The sequence below is a fragment of the Carettochelys insculpta genome, chromosome 2 (assembly GCF_033958435.1).
Source record: "Carettochelys insculpta isolate YL-2023 chromosome 2, ASM3395843v1, whole genome shotgun sequence".
Taxonomy (NCBI): Eukaryota; Metazoa; Chordata; order Testudines; family Carettochelyidae; genus Carettochelys; species Carettochelys insculpta.
This window is the reverse complement of record NC_134138.1, coordinates 159,197,222-159,216,684: the sequence shown is the minus strand read 5'-3', so window position 1 is coordinate 159,216,684 and position 19,463 is coordinate 159,197,222. Positions and strand designations below refer to the sequence as shown.

At 40.5% G+C, this 19,463-nt stretch overlaps 1 protein-coding gene across 2 annotated transcripts in view; it reads right to left on the bottom strand.

Moving 5' to 3' along the window:
* GABBR2 (gamma-aminobutyric acid type B receptor subunit 2) overlaps positions 1–19,463 on the bottom strand; it is a 776,613-nt gene that overhangs the window by 610,586 nt on the left and 146,564 nt on the right. For both annotated transcript variants that reach the window (XR_012644212.1, XM_074985985.1), the window contains exon 2: positions 3,430–3,567. Coding sequence is in view for 1 of the 2 variants with exons in the window: in XM_074985985.1 (XP_074842086.1) it covers positions 3,430–3,567 (138 nt within the window). In the remaining variant the exon portion in view is untranslated. The remainder of the gene's footprint in view (positions 1–3,429; positions 3,568–19,463) is intronic.

Here is a 19,463-nt window from a genome sequence, read left to right as displayed (position 1 = left end):
TGAGCAATGGGATATTTTGTTGTTGTGCCTTTAATGTCTTTTTGCAAAACTGCCAACTCCCCTGTTTATCCCGTTGGTCTTGCTTTCCCAGGGATCTTGCCTATTGATTCCCTAACTTTGCTGAGGTCTGCCTCCTTGAGAAGAAATGCAACATGAATTTCAAGATGGCATGAAAAATATGATCTAAAATACTAAGGAAAGTGTGGTGCGAAGAAGACAGGATGTGGAAAGAATGAATAATAACTCACAGAACAGAGTGTGTAATCCATTTAATTAAAGTTCATTATTTAAATATTTAGTTACCAATGCTGCAACTCAGCCAATAAGAAAAAAGCATGTGAATATTTTATTCCTTTATATTGCATAAGTGTGTCTTATTTGGGAGTTGTTTGGAGGAGAGAGAGAGCTTTGGGAATATAGTGGCACATGTATTTTTCACTTGGTCTAAAAAGTTTTGTGGAAAATATCAAGCTATGAGCAGGAACGATACCCCTATCTTTGATAACAAACAGAAGAACGTTTAAACAACCACTATGCCTTTCTGATATTTTCTTCTTCTCTACTCCACCTTCTTCTGCACTGAAACACTTCTATGTAGAAAAGCCATCACTTCAATCAGCCAGAGAGGATCAGTGTAAATCAAATCAGTATGTACTGGGGCTCAAAGTACACTGTCTGTGTGACTTTGACAACACAGGAATAAAGTAACACAGGCTTCGGAGCCAAACTTAGTTTCTCTTCTTTGCAGTGTTATAGTTTTATCTAGAGAAATTGTTTTCCCTCTTATTCCTATTCATCTAAATTATAACTACTACTTTATCTACATTATTTTGCATGATTTTGTGTTAGTGTTAATTGTCACCTTTAGGTCAAAACTTGGAAATTTTTGAAAAAAAAAGAAGTTTTTAGATGAGAAGGATGCTGTGTTTTATTTATTACTTCATCTGCCTGGCTCTGTATAATGTTGCTACTGACTCATAGAACACTAGAACTGGAAGGAGCCTTGAGAGGTCACCAAGTCCAGTTCCCTGTCCGCACAGCAGTAGCGAGCATCATCTATATCAACCCTGTAACATATTTATCTAACCTGTTCTTAAATATCTTCAATGATGGAGATTCTACAACCTCCCTGGGCAATTTACTCCTGTACTTAAGCACCCTGAGATTTAGGAAATTTTTCCTAATGTCCAATCTAAACCTTCCACGCTGCCATTCAAGCCCAGTGCTTCTTTTCTATTTTCACAGGCTATGAAGAATATTTTTAATCCCTCCTCCTTGTAACCTCCTTTTAGGTTCTTGAAAGCTACTATCATGTCCCCTCGCGGCCTTTTCTTTTCCAAAGTAAACAAACCCGATTTGTTTAATCTTCTGTCATAGGTCATATTTTCTTGACTTTTAATCATTTTAGTTGCTGTTCTCTGGCATGTCTCCATATTTCTTAAAATGTGGTGCCCAGAACTGTACACATTATTCCAGTTGGGGCCTAAACAGTGCAGTATACTGCAAAAGAATTACTTCTCATGTCTTGCTCATGACATTCCTCTTAATGAAGTTAAATTTTAAATTAAGGATAATAGTTAAATAAACTGCAATCTTGTGAACAGAAGGATTTGTGCTTACCACCCACCAGACTTATTCATAGGTAATATGTACTGTATGGCAATAAAATCTAGCCAACATTATTACTTTTTGCAAGCTATGCCTAAAGTTCTATTCATTACTGCTGTACCATGATGGAAGAGATCTTTCCCACATCAAAAGCTTAGAAGAAAACATTGCCAGCCAAGGGACAGTGCAGGAATAAAAAGAAAACCTTCTCTTGACACCAATACTTTTTTTTTTCCTTTTACTTCTATGAAACATCCTTCGTAAAAAAAAAAAAAAAAAAAATTGGAAAGTCCTTTGGAAAGAATCATTCTTAAAACACAAGGAAACTGAAAGTGTTTAGGTGACATATAAAAAGAGAACGAATGACTTGTGGGGACTGAGAGAATTCTAGACAAATACTGGCAGGACAACTCAAGTGAAATAACAACTTTCAAAGCTGAAGAATCATTGGGAAGGAACAGAGAGGATACCAGAGGCCACCGGAGCTCTGTGCATTTAGCTGGTATAAAGCTTGCCCTTGCATCTTAATAGTATTGTCTCACATTGAGTAAATGAAATGAATGTTACCCCTTAGCTAGCCTCCAAAGCCTGCCTCATATGTGCTGTATGTGGAGTGTAGAAGCCTTTCCACATCAAGTTCCAATTCGCTCACGTTTGAGCGATAGCTAGGGAGGATCCAGAATGCCATTCCCATGTTGGTTTAATAGTTTGTATTGCCCACTGTAAATATGGAGATTTTGAGGCAGAAGGCCTGCTTTTACTGATCCTGTCTGGATGACTGTTTTAAAGATCAGTATTAAATTCTAATATTATTCAGTGGAGACAATCTCAACAAAGTGGGAACATTAGGAATGAAGAGAAGGGAACATCTGAGGATAGATGTGATGTATGGGCCAAATACTGAAGTTCTTATTTAGTTTTTACTAAATAATTATCTGTTTCAATTTCTCCCGAAGCCAATGCAAATTTGCTTGAATAATGATTTAAAAAAAAAACACAAAAACAACCCTGAGTATAGACATCAGGATACATTGATTCAAAGCCTACTGAAGTCAAAGGAAGTCTTTCTATTCACTTGATTGGGCTTTAGATTCAGGCACTGGATTAACAAATCAATGATCTCTCTATACCACACAGGTTGAACCTCTCTAGTCTGGTACTCTCTGGTCTGGTAACATCTGTAGTCTGGCATGATTTGTTCACCAGATGTCCATGTATCATGGGTGCAGCTAAGTTTCCTGTGGCCCCTTAAAGTTTGCTTACAGCCATGACTCCTGGCTCTCAGTGTTCTGTTCCATTATTTAGCTCTAATTTACCCCTAAATGTCTTCTAAGAGCTCAACGAGCAGTGGAAGTGTTGGTAATGCTGCTAGACAATATTGATCCCCTGTGGTTGGGAAAATTCTCTGGTTTGGCACCAGCCAGATTTTGAAGGTACCAGATTAAAGAGGTTCAACCTGTATTTCATACATCCCATAAACTTTAAATAACTATCCGCATACAACCCGTAAACTCTAAATAACTATCTGCCAAGACAAACCAGGCAAACCAAACTTTTTTATTTTCTAACCACAAATGTTCTGAATAGCTTTAATATATTTCTGAAGCCTTAACATGCCAATCTCTGAAAGTGATAAGTAATGAGTATTTGAAATATTTATCCTTTTTATATAATTCATTTTCCTTCAAAGTTATTGTATAGTTACTCACATTTAACATTTTGCAAAGCAGTCTCAACACTTTTAACGGTTATTATTTTTCCAGAAAAAGTAAAGAATATGAAGAGAGTCAGCAGTCAAATATATTATATATCATGACTTACCTGAACCAAATTCCATCCTTTTAGGGATTCAGCAATGATAGAAGTGACCGTTGCACATACTCCACCAAAAACCATCAGATGATTAGGTCCGTATTTTATTGCATCATAGAAGGCTTTAAGTCCTTTTGCATTGTCACACTGGAAAAAAAGAATTATTTCTTAACTAGAAGTCACTGACAATAGAGACCATCACAGATAACAATACTGACATAGCCACAAACTACTGAACAGACAAAACATTCAGACATTCAATAGAGTAGGTCTGATATATTAGTGCCCAAACTTGCAAAGCACCCTGAGCGGTGGACTTCTGAATATGATTTCTAAGTCAGCTCCACCTCATGATCAAAGGCAGGAGACCGAACTAAGAATACCAGCACAAATACATAATCTTCACTGATTGCCTGATATCAGCGAACACAACAAATACGGTTTCAAAGCCCAAATTACGTCTGTATCCAGTACGACAAGAGTTAAGGAAATCAGAGGCATTGTTCAAGTATTCTCCCCACAATCTTACTGCCAAAGGGAAGGTAACAAGCAACAATAGGCCCAATTTTTACTGTTTCTAAACTATCTAAAATGCTCTTTTTAAAACTAATAATAATTTATGGAACATTATTGAGTTAAACTTCACGCTGATGAATTTCAGAGGTGCTGATCATCTAAAGCTCCCTTTCTAACCAGTCTGAAATGATGTTGCATGGCACTTCTGGAAATGAGTTCCCATATATTTTAGAAAATAAATACATACATGGAATAAAATAACTTTGCACTGTTAATAACACTTTTAATGATTCAAATGGAAAAAAGTTTTAAAACAAATTCTTTTCTGTCACTTTTGGAATATTTAATTTAATCTGCCATTTTCTTGCCTAGTTATCCAGGTTTATGAGATCTCTGTTATTTTCGACTTAACCATCTTAAATACGGGGTCCCTGGTAAACATGGGGGAGCAGAGCTGCATGCTACCCAGCATGTCTCCAGGTGGTGGATAGGAGGGGTCCTCTCCTGAAAGGTTTGCTGCAAAATAAGTGCACTTCTTCGTGCAAATATGCATCCATGAACCAGCAGCAGCAACATTATCAGGGTGTGATGGGGAACTGGCTGGCATCCTATGTCCCAACTGAAAATCACAGGTGCCCGATGACAATGTTGTGGCATGGCGAATGGAAACCACCATCAAATAAGGCTACTGCTCCCTCATTCTGCATGAGATAAGGATCTGGGATACTTGGGTCCTTGGATTATTTTGGATAATCCAAATCGCATATGAACCATGATTTGGTTACCGGCATCCAAGGGAGCATAACTCCTTATGTCACCCCAGGAAGACAACCTGTCAGAAAATTCCCCACTGCACTGTGGGTAGATTTGGGAGATCCAAAGCCTAAGGGAGTAAACCCAGATAGAAAATCCAGAGTGGAGATGTTAAGGTGGTTAGCACGGAGGATTCATCCAACCTGCTTTCTGGCATCTCCTTGCTGTCACCTCAGTTCCAACATACTAACTTCTGTCTTTCCTTTGGATTCAACTGGAACAACCGAGAAGGAAATCGTGCCACTTGGGCAATGCACTTGCTTCAAATACCACCCCAGGCAATGCAGCATGCATAAAAGGATGACACACTCTAGCTGATCTATGTTCTAATACTCAAAAGGCATCTGATTTGGGTGACCCAAAAACCATATTTGATGGATTGAAGAAAGCACTCAGACCAAAGTGGCCCCATTGAAGTGTTTAAATGGACAGGTGATCACAGTTAAAAAGCAGCAGTTGTCCAGAGGGGTGGAACACTACTCAAGTCTTTATTCCTACAAGCAAACAATACAACTTAAACTTAACAACCTCATCCCAATTCTTCCAAAAATGTCTGAGCTAGATACAGAGCCAACAGAGGAGGAACTTTCTCAAGGTCCTGATGCTTTCTCCAATGAAAAAGCACCAGGAAATGACAGAATCCCAGCTGAACTCCTAAAGACAAACAAGGCTGTGCTCATCCCCTTCCTCCACGACTTACTCCTAAAATGTTGGAGAGCAGGAGATGTCCCACATGACATGAAGGATGCAAACATCATCACTCTCTATAAAAACAAAAGCAACACGGGTAACTCCAACAACTAGAGAGGCATCTCTTTACTGAGAATCACAGGAAAAGCATTTGCCCGTGTCATTCTCAAATGCCTGCAAAAACTTGCAGATCATGTCTACCACAAACACAGTGTGGCTTTAGGGCTGGCAGGTCAACAATGGACATGATTTTCTCACTTCAACAACTGCAGAAAAAATGCAGAGAAGAAGGAAAGCCATTATTCATAGCATTTATGGGCTTAAAGGCATTTGATACAGTCAGTAGATCAAGACTACAGAGTATTAACCAAGATTGGCTGCCCACCAACCCTACTCAAGCTCATAACATACTTTCATGAAAACATGAAAGCAACAGTGTAATTTGACAGATCTACATCAGAACCGTTTGTGATGAACAGTGGAGTCAAACAAGGGTGTATTCTTTTCTCTACCCTCTTTGGCATATTCTTCTCAGTTCTACTAAATTGCATATTTCAAAACTCATGCAGCAATGTATTTCTCCACACAAGATTAGATGGTTCTCTCCACAACCTGGCAAGACTAAAGGATAAAACTAAGGTAAGAACGGTCCTCATCAGGGAAGTCCTCATTAGGGAACTCCTTTTCATAGATGATGCAGCTCTCAACACTCTTAATGAAGACACACTACAGTCACTGACAGATTCTCTGTCCAAAGCCTGCAAGTTGGTGTCCCTTGACATAAGAGTGAAAAAAAAACCTGATGTATTCACTTAAGGTATATCTCAGTGAGCCAATGTCATTTGTGATTCAACAATGCTGCTACCTTGGATCAACTGTCACCACAAATCTATCTATGGACAAAGAACTAAACATCAGAATTGGGAAGGCAGCTACTATTTGTGGCAGACTTATGAAATGAGCATGAAACATTCCTAAGCTGACAGTGAGAACAAATATTTTAATCTACCAGGCATGTGTATTGAGTATCCTGCTATATGGATCTGAGACATGGACCACCCACTCAAACCAGGAGAAAAAAAATGAACAGCTTCAATTTTTGCTGCCTCAGCAGAATTCTGAATATCAGCTGGCAAGATAAAGTTTCAAATGCAGATGTCCTGTCAAGATCTGGCGCACACAGCCTCATAGTGATCCTCAACAGCAAAAGACTATGATGGTTTAGTCAGGTGAGAAGAATGGGTGGCAAATGTCTTGCCAAAGAAATCCTCTTTAGTGAACTGTCATGTGGGGCAAGAACAAGAGGAAGACCAAAGCTAAGATTCAAGGATATATGCAAAAATGCCATGAAAAAATTCAACATCGATCTAAACCACTGGGAATCTACATCATCAAATCGAAATACCTGGCGACGATTGCTACAACAGAGCACATCGTCCTTTGACAGTATATATGCAAGTCATGCAAAAGAACTTCATCTTAGAAGGAAAAACTCTCAGACTCAAGAATTTGGAAATAAACTGACGTGGTTGCTGCAATCAACCGTGAAAATCCATTATTGGATGGATAACCCATGAGAGAAGCTGAAGACTCAAACACTGCCTATAGATCCTCACCACTGCTGCTAATCACCGTTGCTTGAGATGAAAGGGGGCCATAGATTGATAGATCTTAAATAATTTTATATCATCTCCAAAATCCTTTTTGGCCTGCTTAATTATACTTGTATACTTAACTTTCCAGAATTTATATTCCTTTCTAGTTTCCTCAGTAGAATTTTACTTGCATTTTTTTTAAATATGCCTTTCTATCTCAAACTATAGCTTTTACTTTATTGTTTTCACATGGTGGCACTACTGTCCTCTTACTGTTTTGGTTTGATTTTTAATTTGGATGGTGTAACAGGGTCCACCGGCTTGTGAGTGCCCCTCTGCAGCTAATGGTACCATGTAATGTATTGTTTGGTTGTCTTCAAGGTTCAAGGGTGTGATCTGACTAGCCCTGTCCAGGGTGCTGTCAGTTCTTATATTAGGATTGTGGTCAATCTGCAGCTACAGGACCTGGGTCTTGTGCGGGCCTCAGTTCAGCTTGCACTCAGAGCTGTCCGTAGGGTTGCTGGTCTCCCAGTCAGTAGACAGACTTGTCTGAGCCGAGTTCCTTTGAGGAACTGCCAGGCCTTAACCCAGCAGCTTCTTTTATACCAGCCTGCTGGGTCCTGATTGGCTGCCACAGAGACACTCTATCCTGCTGGGAGGACCTCTCCTCTGCTCCTCTCACTGGGATTGGGTGTGGCAAGGCCCCTGGCCTCTTGTAGGGCATCGGGGCTTAATCCAACCCATTGCCAATGGACACATAATTTGAACCTCTACTGTGTTTTGTAAAAGTTTCCGTGGAGTTTGCAGGCATTTCACTCGTCACTATTCCTTTAAACTTCCATTTAACGGGCATCTGCATTTTAGCGTAGTTCCTTTTTTTGGAGTAAATGTTAACATGATGGGTTTCTTTGGTATTTCTTCTTACATAAGGATGTTCAATTTAAGTACTTTAGTTGCTATTACCAAGCATTTCAGCTACTTTCATCCCTTGGAGCAGATCCTGTGTGCTACTTAGAAGTAAATCACAAATTGCCATTCCTCATGCGGATCCAAGAATAGAAGCTCAAAGATGCACTCATAAATGATATGTAGAAATTCCCTCTCTGCATTCTGTGCTGAGGTGACAGGTTGTTAGTCAATATGGGAATGCCTAAAATCCCCCATTATTATTGTTGTTTTTATCTGTTGTGGACTCGCTCATCTCCCCAAGCACTTCATAATGATCATCACTGTCCTTGTCAGATTGTCAGTAATATATTCCTACTGCTATACTCTTACTATTCAAGCATGGAATTTCTATCTGTAGCTAGTCTGTGGTGCTGTTTGATTCACTTCAGATTTTTAGTCTATTTGATCCCATGCTTTCCTTCAAATAGACTGCCCTCTCCCCACCTTTATATTCTAACTGTCATTCCTACATATTTTGGACTCCGGTACTACTGCGTCCCAGTGATTATCATTGTTCAATGAAGGCTCTCTGATTCCTATTATATCAATAGCCTTATAATACCAGATACACAAGATCTTCCAAGCACAGGTTGGATTTCCCTAGTCCACCACCCATGGGACATGACTGGCCATGAACCTGGGAAATTGGTGAACCGTGGAGGTCAATGCTGGCACTTCTGCTCCCAGCTGCCAGGCTCCTCTCCAGCCGGATGGACTCTGCTCCTGGCCCAAGCCTCCAGGCTGCAGCCCCCCACTTTGGTCACTAAACTCCAGCCCTGGCTGCAATCCCTGGGGCTATGCTCCCAGCCACTGTCCCTCAGTCAGGCTCCAACCACTGGGCCGCAGGCCCCGATTTCTCAGCTCTGTTCTCAGCTGCCAGTTACCAGTCTCAAGACTCCTTTACCAGCCACCATCTCCAGTCCAGCAACATCTGTGGTCCTGCTGCACCGGTTTTTTGCCCATGATGCTTCAACTCCAGAGCACCAAAAGGGTTCCCAAAAACGTCAGAACACAGATGTTGCCAGACCAGAAAGTCCTGGACTACAGAGGTTCAACCTGTATTTATGCTTCTTGCATTTGAATACATAGCCTTATAAAATGTGTCTATATTGTCTGCCTACATGTGATGTAATTGAATGGGACTTGTATTTATTTGAATGTTTCTCTTCAGTTCCTATGTATACTTCATCAACTTTTATCCTTGTCTCTTTATTAGAATATAGAATATCCCCTTCATTAACTCCTCCCCTTGTTATTGGTACTCTTTAGGGTTTTTAATTTCTGTCTGTTTGTTTGTGTTGGTATTGGTGGCTTTTGTTTGTTTGTGTGTTTTTATTCAGGGGGTGTTTATTGGCCAAAGTCTACAGAATGGTTGTTATGTGTATCTGCTTCACATTCCCACTTTCTAAACTCCCTTTCAAAACTAACTTGCAACTGATATTGTTCCTGGACAGGTTAGCAGCCCTTGCTGTTTGGAGACATGACTCCAGAGTTACACTGATTTCTTTAAGTAATCCCTCCTGTACAATGAAATCACATGCAGCACAAAAAACCCTCTTTCTCTGGTTAAGGAATATTTATATGTTTAAAACTAGATGTGGCTGACAGAGCTCTCAACTCAGTAAGATTAGTGTCTGTTCTATCTTCTGCTTCTTGATTTTAGGTTTAAAAAAAAACACCTCACTATTCTCTCTTCCTGCCTGGGGTCACACTACTCGGACACTTTTTGTCATCTGTTCAAATATTTCGGATATTATGCATAGAAAAGTGTTTCAGTCACCTCTCACCTCTCTTCTCTGATTAAATAACAAAACACTTTAAACTAATTTTGTCATCTTTATTCCCCTTCCTCCCCTACTTCCCCTGCTAGCTTCATGTACAACCTAATTCCTTTCTTCTGTTGATTCCTGCTTGTACGAGGCATTTTGTTTTTGTTTTATTGTTTTGGTATTCCAACATTACTCATAGCCTGAATAATTCCATACTACGCATTTCATCTGCTTATGGGTGCTCCTTTTTTCTTCATTCTAGATAAAGCCTCTTCCTTACTACACATCTCAGACTGATCACTGCCACCCTGTAATAACATTAGAGGATTTCTTTCTAATTAAACTAAAAATTGCTTTCCATTAAAAGAACTATTTATGGAGCTGTTCTAATTGCAGCTTAATGTTCCTAGCCATCTGCACAATATGACTTCCTGATATTTCCTCCAAATTCTTCCAGGTTGCTAGACTTTTCTCTAGGCCTCACAAAGAATAGATTTATTTATGTGACAAGGTTGAATTATTGAGAGAGAAAAATATTTCAGAACCAACCCTGTCCTCCCTGCCGAGAGCTATTTAAAAAAAACACAGAAATCATTTCTTTTTTTTTTAATAGCCCTGTTACTGAAAATGAATTGGCTGAATTTCTTCCAATTGAAACTGGCTTGCTAATCACAGCCCAAAGATTTTAAATGCAAAAGTTGCCCCCCTACCCCCATTTACAAAGATTAAAAGAGAAAAAAAATTGGGCTTCAGCAGAATGGTTTATTGTCTGGAAGTTTCAAGTTACATCAAGTACGGGCAGCCCTAGCCAAAGAAAGTAACTGACCAGCCACACTCAGCTTCTGTAAATATCCATGGGGTATGTCTACACTATGATTAGACACCTGCAGGCCTGTACCAGCCAATTTGGGCTCCTGCAGCTTGGGTGAGCAGCTCAAATCCTGGGACTTGCCCATCTCACAGAATCTATAGGATCCAGCCACAGCCTGAAGGTCAATAGTGCAATTAAACAGCCCCATAGCATGAGCTCGGTGAGCATGAAGCAGCTGGCATGGAACAGTCATTGATTTTTAACTGCAGTGTAGATACAGCACATGCCATCCTTTTTAAAGGATTGAGGTAGACAGCTTCACATGTCCTTAGGAAGCTGAGCACATAAAGGGTTCACATGCTCCCCAAAAGGAATGAAAGCAAAACCCTTCCCTTAAATCTCACTGCAGACCAAGTCTTACTAAAGCCCTGTTTTCCCTACATAGCTGATCTTGTGAATCATTTCCATTTGCTCCCTGCTTCAACGGGATGTCCCTCAAAAGAAGGCCCCTGCCTTCAAACCTGACAGCTTGCAGGGTCCAGCTGAGTACAAGGTACATATTAACCATCATACCCGAGCTAAAAAAATTATATAGCATTTCTGATAGGATATGGTTTAATGTTAAAATTATTTCTAGTAAAACACTGATTTTGTCTTTATTGTTCAATAAGTTAATGATAATATCTGTGATGTTGTTTATTAGTAATAACGGCTTTTGTGATTCCTCCCGCATATCAACTGTGTTTTGGCATTTAATCAGCATCGAACAGGTCTCTGCCCCACACTTTACTGCTGTGATTGTTTTTTATTTAAATGTGATCTAAACTAGATGCTAGTTTGTTGCTTCTTTCATTCTCAGAGAATGCGATGGAATTTAGTAGATTTACAGGTATTAGGTAAATTATGACTCAAGAAGAAACGAAGGTGCTAATGGAAATAATTTTGGCAGCTTCAGCTCAGTCACAAGTTTCAATTTTGTCTGTGACTCTTAACGCTTTCACATTTTTTTGTGCTCTTCATTCTCATAATTTGTATTCAAGTTCCACAAATAACACATCCTTTGCTATCCTAACATAGCGTAACAGATCTGGTCATGTGGCATGTGAATCCCGACAGACTACATGAAATAGATTTTGTTTTCCATTCTCTCATATTGATACCATTTTAGATTACTATCCAGAAAACTACAAAAAGAAAGTCCAAATTCAGCTGAAAAGTTTTCATACTTTAGCTCATTTAATATCCTCCTGTTTCCCTCCATCTACAGTGAGATTGCTACATAGGAACTGACAAGGTGGCTGAGGAAACATTTTAACGGAGCAACTTCTGCTGGTGAGATTGACAAACTGCAACTACACTGCATAAATAAAAGGTGATTCATTTAAACTTTAATCATTACATTTTCAAAAACAGTATATCCAGTCATTTTTCTTTAATGAAGGATTATTTTAAAGCATTTCACTTGCTTCATTTTTGAACTCCGAATGAATTATTTTATGGAACAGGTTTAGTATAATCACTCTTTTGCTTTTATTATATTTTCATATTCATTAGGCTATGGAATAGGAAATGTTTGTTTCTCTCTGCATAGGATGGTGATCCATTATTGAGCACTGTGACCAACACCCGAGGGCCACTAAACTCAGTAAGGTTGTCTATAGTGTGTTAAATGCATGCCTTTAATGATGCTTTGGAACAATGCATATTTTACACGTTTAAGCTATACAGCTATAGTATCTGATTCACTAATATTCTCCACATTCAGTTTTAATAAAAGAAATAATATCTTCCACAGATTACTTTGTAGGATTGAACAGATAATTGAGGCAGGTGAAAAATGCCATGGCTGAATTCCATTGACAATTTCAATCTTATTCCCTTTTATACATTTAAAATTGATGTATGGACTGACACCTGAGTATATGCTCAGTACAGCTGTTCGGTAAATAAAAGGAAGGACTGTATTAAGATAAATGTAAAAACTGGCAAATCAGAATTCATGAATAACTACAACTGTGGAATAGTAACAAAGAGGAAGCCGTGCTAGTCTATACACTATCAAAACAAAAAGCAGTCAAGTAGCACTTTAAAGACTAGCAAAATAGTTTATTAGGTAAGCTTTTGTGGGACGGACCCACTTCTTCAGACTATAGCCAGACCAGAACAGACTCAATATTTAAGACACAGGGAACCAAAAACAGTAAGCAAGGAGGACAAATCCGAAAAAGATAAGCAAGATGAGCAAATCAGAGAGTGGAGGGGTGGGGGGGAAGGTCAAGAATTAGATTAAGCCAAGTATGCAGACGAGCCCCTATAGTGACTCAGAAAGTTCACATCCCGATTTAAACCATGTGTTAATGTTCCGAATTTGAATATAAATGTCAATTCGTCCACTTCCCTTTCTACAAAGGAGCGATAATTTCTATTCAGTAACACACATACCTTGAGGTCGTTGACAGAATGCCCCATTCCATTAAAATGTTGACTAACTGGTTTGTGGATCTGGAGTGTTTTCATGTCTGTTTTGTGCCCATTGACCCTTTGTCTAAGGGAGTTAGAAGTCTGTCCAATATACAAAGCATCTGGGCATTGTTGGTACATGATGGCATATATGATGTTAGTAGAGGAGCATGAGAAAGTGCCCGTGATTCTGTGAGTAACCCGGTTAGGTCCAGTAATGGTATTTCCAGAGGAGATATGTGGACAAAGCTGGCAGCGGGCTTTGTTGCAGGGAAAGGTTCCAGGACTGGTGTTCCCGGGGTATAGACTGTGACTGTTAGTGAGGATCCTCATGCCTGTTCTCTCCTACAGACAACCTCCCAACCGCTCTTCCCCTCATCCTTTTCTGCACATTTTTTCGCTCTACGATTCTACTTCAAAGCCAGTTGTGGTGGCATGCACTGTTCCCTTAAATCTATAACAGGGAGTCAGTCAGGGTTAGGGTAAGCTTTTAGGCTGAAGCTATGCAGTTAAGTAGATTGGGAGACCAAGTGCTACTGCACTTCCACCAGTAAAGTCACATAATCAATGTTACATTCTTTTTGTCATGCCCTTTCACTGTCAATGAACTTTGATAATCAATCACTTGCTGTTCTCTCTCCTGCACTGAAGGATAGAACAGCAGGAAGGACAGTTCAGTATGAAGGGAGGCAGAAGATAGGATGCCAGGGGGCCATAAGACGAGATCAGCACTTGGAGGTCATCGTCATTTACCAGATGTGGCAAAGTGACTAACCATCTCATGCCAACAGGTAGATAGGAATGGTTTTACTTGACTTTGTTAGCCACATATCTCCTGCATATGGTGTTCTGTCACATCTAGTGGTATGTAAACCTCGTAGAGAGATTAATGAGTGTACTCTACAGCCTATAAACCTGCCAACCAGGTCCACTGGTGGTCCCCTGGTGACTTGGTCTTCCAAACAAGTCACCTTTGGTCTGGCCCCTTTGGAGGTAAGCCAGGTTGCCTTAGCCAACCCGAAAGTGGAATAGATTGATAAATGCCTGAATTATACAAAACTCAACAGACCTGAATAGAGCTTTATTTGAGCCAAGGCTTGCTGGTGCTAAGCCCTGGCACTTTTAGAGCTGGCAGTTCATAGCTCTGGCACCTTGGGGCTTGTTGTGTCAGGTATGAAAGTAAAAATTTGCTTGACCTCCACTCCTTTTTCATGATAAATTAAGCACGGGGCCTGACTCTCCTGCCCTGGAACTTACGTAGACATTTACACACAGTGGGTAAAAATGCTCAAACTGGTGTGAAGGAGTGGTAGAGTATTCTGATAAAATAGTACTTGATATCTATTTTGAACAAATTCAAATTAACTACATGTCAGGAGAGTCAAGCCTGCTGTTTGAACAGAAAAAGAGACAGGCAGAGGTATGTATTAATTAATTGCTGAACACGGAGCTCACTGTTCTTCAGAGGACATGAACATGTGCCTTGGATGCTCTATTATGCTTCGGCCCAAACATCAGTATGTGAATTTGAAAAAAGGGATATATTGCCAAAAAAGTGCTCTTTTTTGCTTTCAAAACTCAGTTTAAAAAACATTTTTCAACAGGAATCAGAAATGAGTTGTCACAAACACCTATACCTCCAAATATGAGCATTGCCCAGGACTAATTAAAACACAAGTACAGCAACAAAACACTGTAACCTAGCCAGAAACTGATACTAGAAATATGTGCCCACAGCCATTAACTGTTTTATTCATTTTATTCTAACTACGTGTGTGTATTTACTGAAACTGCTTAACATAGTGGCTGTGTCTACACTTATGAAAAACTTCGTAACGGCCATACTAATGGTCAAATCAAAGAATACTAATGAGGTGCTGAAATGAATATTCAGCACCTCATTAGCATGCCACTGGCTGCAGCACTTCCAAAATGCTGCATTTCACTCACCTGTGGCTCGTCTACATAGGGGTCCTTTTTGAAAGAGCCCTGCAAACATCGAAATCCCCTTATTCTTATCAGATGAAAAGGACCCCTGTTTAGATGAGCCATGGGCAAGTGAAATGCAGGACGTTCGAAGTGCCATGGCCACCAGCATGCTAAGGAGATGCTGAATATTAATTTCAGCGCCTCATTAGTATTCTTTGATTTGGCCATTAGCATGGCCAATTTGAAGTTTTTCATGAGTGTAGACGCAGCCAGTGTGTTTAAATCAATAAAACACACTGTAAATGGACTGAAAGATGAATTTAACTTTAAGAAAGCAGGTCATAACAAAAAACTGAAGAATCTAGGAAGGTTGTACAACATAAATTTCTTCAAAGGATAATTACTTCTAAACATGGTGTTTTAGGGTTGTGTATGTTTTTACTTTTTAATGTTTAATGGTCAATAGTCCATATAGTCCATATTGATTTGTACAGTTCTGTTTATTTATATTATGCCCCAAAATATAGAAAATGATGATGAACTGTCAGCTATCAAAGTGTTAGTGCTCAATTCCTCCTCAAAATGTAACCCTTTAAAGAAGGCTGGATATATTTTTGACTCTTTCTGGGTTCATGCTACCACCAAATATAAAACTTGTAACAATATCCAAATCTTCTCTTTGTTCCTCTGGCGCTATCCCAGTGCTTCCATCTGCGACTCTTTTGCATGCTTTACATGCGTCCCAACCTTCAGTACTATGTACCAAGCAGCATGTTCATTAGATTTTAATGGACTGGCCTGTCACAGTGATTAAAGTTAAGACTTCATGTACAGTTTATGAAAGTTTAGTACCCTGAGTTTGTTTAAAAGCAACAGAACTGATGACAACTGATTTAAACAAATCTGGATGTTATGGGCATGATTTTAATTGTTTTAAATCTAACCTCTGTAGGTGGTTGGAATGGGGCAGACAAACCCCACATTGGCCAGGAAAAACTAATGAGCTGCTACGAGCTTGATCAGCCCCACTGCACTGCCCCTCCAATGGATGTCACACTTGGAGGGAGGAATTAAGGTGGTTATTTGGGAGACTAAGCACACCTCTAAACTTCACTCTATGGCTACATCTATACTACAGAGTTTTGTCAACAAAACTCACGGAGCATCCACATTATAAGTCCCTTCTACTGACAGTAAATCGACAGAAATGCAGCACTTGTCGGCAGCATCCTGTCATCCCCCCATGAGGCAGAACACCTTCCTTGACAGAATCTGTCAACAGAAAACCAGTGTGGATGCTCCACGGGGCCCTCCGTCAACAGGCAGGGCCTCTGGGACACCGGGCAGCCCTGTCTGCTGTGCTTCCGGTTGGCCATTTTGTCAAGAAAGAGGCCAGGCACTCTGGCCACTCTGTCGACAGGCCAGATTGACAGAGTGATCCACTTGTGTGCATGGACGCAATCTGTCGACAGAAGTTTTGTCGGAAGATATCTTCTGACAGTAACATCTATCGACAGATCACTGTAGTGTAGATGTAGCATATAAGGAAAGCCTGGTGGGGCTAGGAGGAGCTTGCTAATTGCCAGCTTCTTCCTATGGGGACAATGTGCCTCATTCAGGACTTCTGTTTTGATTTGCTAACAGTGACTTGTCTTGTACTGACAAGCCCCACTAACTGGGGGGTGGGAATGGGGTATTACCTTAGACCCCAGTGATTCAAAAGAGCTCCAGTCTCTGCTGACATTGTGGCAGCAGAGGCAGGACCCAGAGCCGCCGGCCCTTTTAATTACTACCAGAGCACCACACAGCACACTCCAGGTGGTGCTAAGTGTGGGCTGTCCCCAGCCTGGCCCCTTCTGTCTGAGGCCCTGCCCCTTCCAGGAGCATGCAGCCACCTCCCCACACCTTGCTGTTTTTTGCACCTGTCTGGGGACACAGCAGTGGTTTGCGGTGAGCCCAGAAGTAGTCTTGTCACAGAGGTAAAACTCATCACTATGTAAAAATGTTAATAAAAATAGTCTAACTCATTTTCACATTAGGTTGTCACAAACTTGTGTAACACTGACAGACCCAGGTTGCTGGCCCCAGGGATAGAACCTCCAAGCATAGGGTCTGAAGTCCTGCACTCTACCATGTGAGCTAAAGGCTACCTGGGTCTCAGCCAAGGCTGTAGAACAGAGACTTCACTCACCCCAGATGAGGTCTCAGTGCCTCTGGGTACTACACTTGCCTCCACCTTTACTGACTGTTAAGAGATACTCAGAATTACTTCAAGGCACATGACGTTTTGAGAGTATGATAACTCAAATACTTACATTTTTGGTTACTTATCTAATTATATGAAATGTTCAAGCTAAGAAAATTCCTAAGAGAGCCCTGTTTTCTACCAATGCGACAGGCTTGCAACATGTCAAAGATAACACTGTTTGTGATCCCAAGAGCTTTTATGCAGACTCTGAACGGCAGCTTTATAGCTCCTAGTTTGCTTAACACTGTACGCCTATTTTCACTGATACGGTTTTGAAAAGCATATGTCAGTGTCAGTGTGATTTCTCCTTTCTATAGAATATAAATTTTAACTGCAAATTAGAAAGAGTTGGCAATAGCATATTGTGATTCTAGAAGTCAATTGATCAAGAGGCAAACCAACAAGAGCGTGTTAGGTATGCAAGGGACATCCCTGTGATACAAGATACCCACTAGGCATACAGATAAGATTACCTCTACAAAACACATGTATGAGCTAATGGAGTGGGTCTTCTTGTTAGACTGTGCTTGGTTCAGGCAAGAAAGTATTGACTTAGCTGAAATGCCTCACTCCAGGAAAGAATTTATAGATAAGGACCATGAGCAGTAATATATGCCTTACTTCAGCTCATTAGTCAGAGACAGAGAGCCAAAGTCAATGGGAATTTCAGACACCTAAATCACTCTGGCTATGTCTACACTAGCCCCTTCCTTTCGGAAGGGGCATGGTAATGAGCAAGTTGGGCAGATGTTAATGAGGCGCTGCCATAACTGTGCAGCTCGTCATTAGCATAATGGCAGTAGCGTACGATTCAAAAGTGCCGCTTTCAAATGATGTGCCGCCCATGCAGACAGGGGCCTTTTGAAAGGACCCCTGGAGTTCAAAAGCCCCTTCTTCCTATTTGGTTTTAGGAAGAAGGTGCTTTTGAAGTCAGGAGCTCCTTTCAAAAGATCCCCATCTACACGAGCGGCACACGATTTGAAAGCGGCAATTTCGAATCATGCACAGCTGCCATTATGCTAATGAGGCGCTGCATATTCCTGGCAGCGCCTCATTAGCGTCTGCCCAACTCACTCATTACCATGCTCCTTCCTTTCAGAAGGGCCTGGTGTAGACGTAGCCTCTGTAAATCTAACTCTGTATCTAAATGCAAAGATCTAATGTAATAATTTCCTGAAGCATATTGGTATGTGAACAGTGAATGCTTTATAGACCACTATGGAATCATTGGACACTGTAATGTTAGTAATGTAAGTAGGTTTTTGAGTATAAAAATATTAACTGAAGAAATTAGTTAGCTATCTGAAAATGCCTAACGGAACTCAAAGCAAAGAGTCCCCTCTCAAAGATTAGTAAGAGAGTTAAGAGAAAAACATCTTTGATTATTTAAGTTTAAAAGGCTTAAATAGTTCTGAAATTCTAAACTGACTATTTTGAGAGGTGAAAGATTTTTATATAGCAAATAAGAGCATGTGGACTCGTGCCAAATAGAATTCCTGTTAAATTCTAGTGGAATTAAAGCGCTCTCTCAGAAAGTGGACCGAGTACAAGTAGTATAACTCTAACTTCAGAGAAATTCTATAAATTTACACCGAAAGGAGAAAGACGATCGTCATCATTCTGTACTAGCAGAAAACATCTTCAGTTCATGAATATGAAACCCAGACAATACCCTGAAAGATCTGAATCAATGACAGAATGACAGTAGCTCATATCAGAATCTAGAAAACCCCTAAGAGAGGTATGCCTTCTTCCTTCCATGAGTTTAGGGAAGCAAGAGGGAATCAGTCTCTCTGAATCTAAAGAGGAATTGGCAACACACTCATTACAATCCATGCCCATGCTGCCCTGTTCAAGCTAACACCCCTAGAAGCAAACAGATGCTGTAACACACAGCAAAGAAGAAAGAAGACGCATTACAGAATTGAGCAGCACCATATAACCCATCACTGACCCTGCAATATGACTGCACCTCCCAGGCTCATCAACAGAGGGTGGGGACAACTGGCCAGACACCTGGACAATATATAAAGACCTGCGGACCCCCACCCACCACTTGCAGTGCAGCAGGGCGAAGGGACCTGCCCTTGTTTTATACTGCTCCAGGAGGCAATCAGTACAGTAAACCCCCACTTTACACGATTTCGACATATGCGTTCATCATGTCGAAATCCCGGGCTCCACCCGCCTGCTTCCCCCAGCTGAAGGAAGCAGGTAGCTGGGGGAGGCACAACTTTCCCCTTTCCCCCACTACTTCCCTCTTT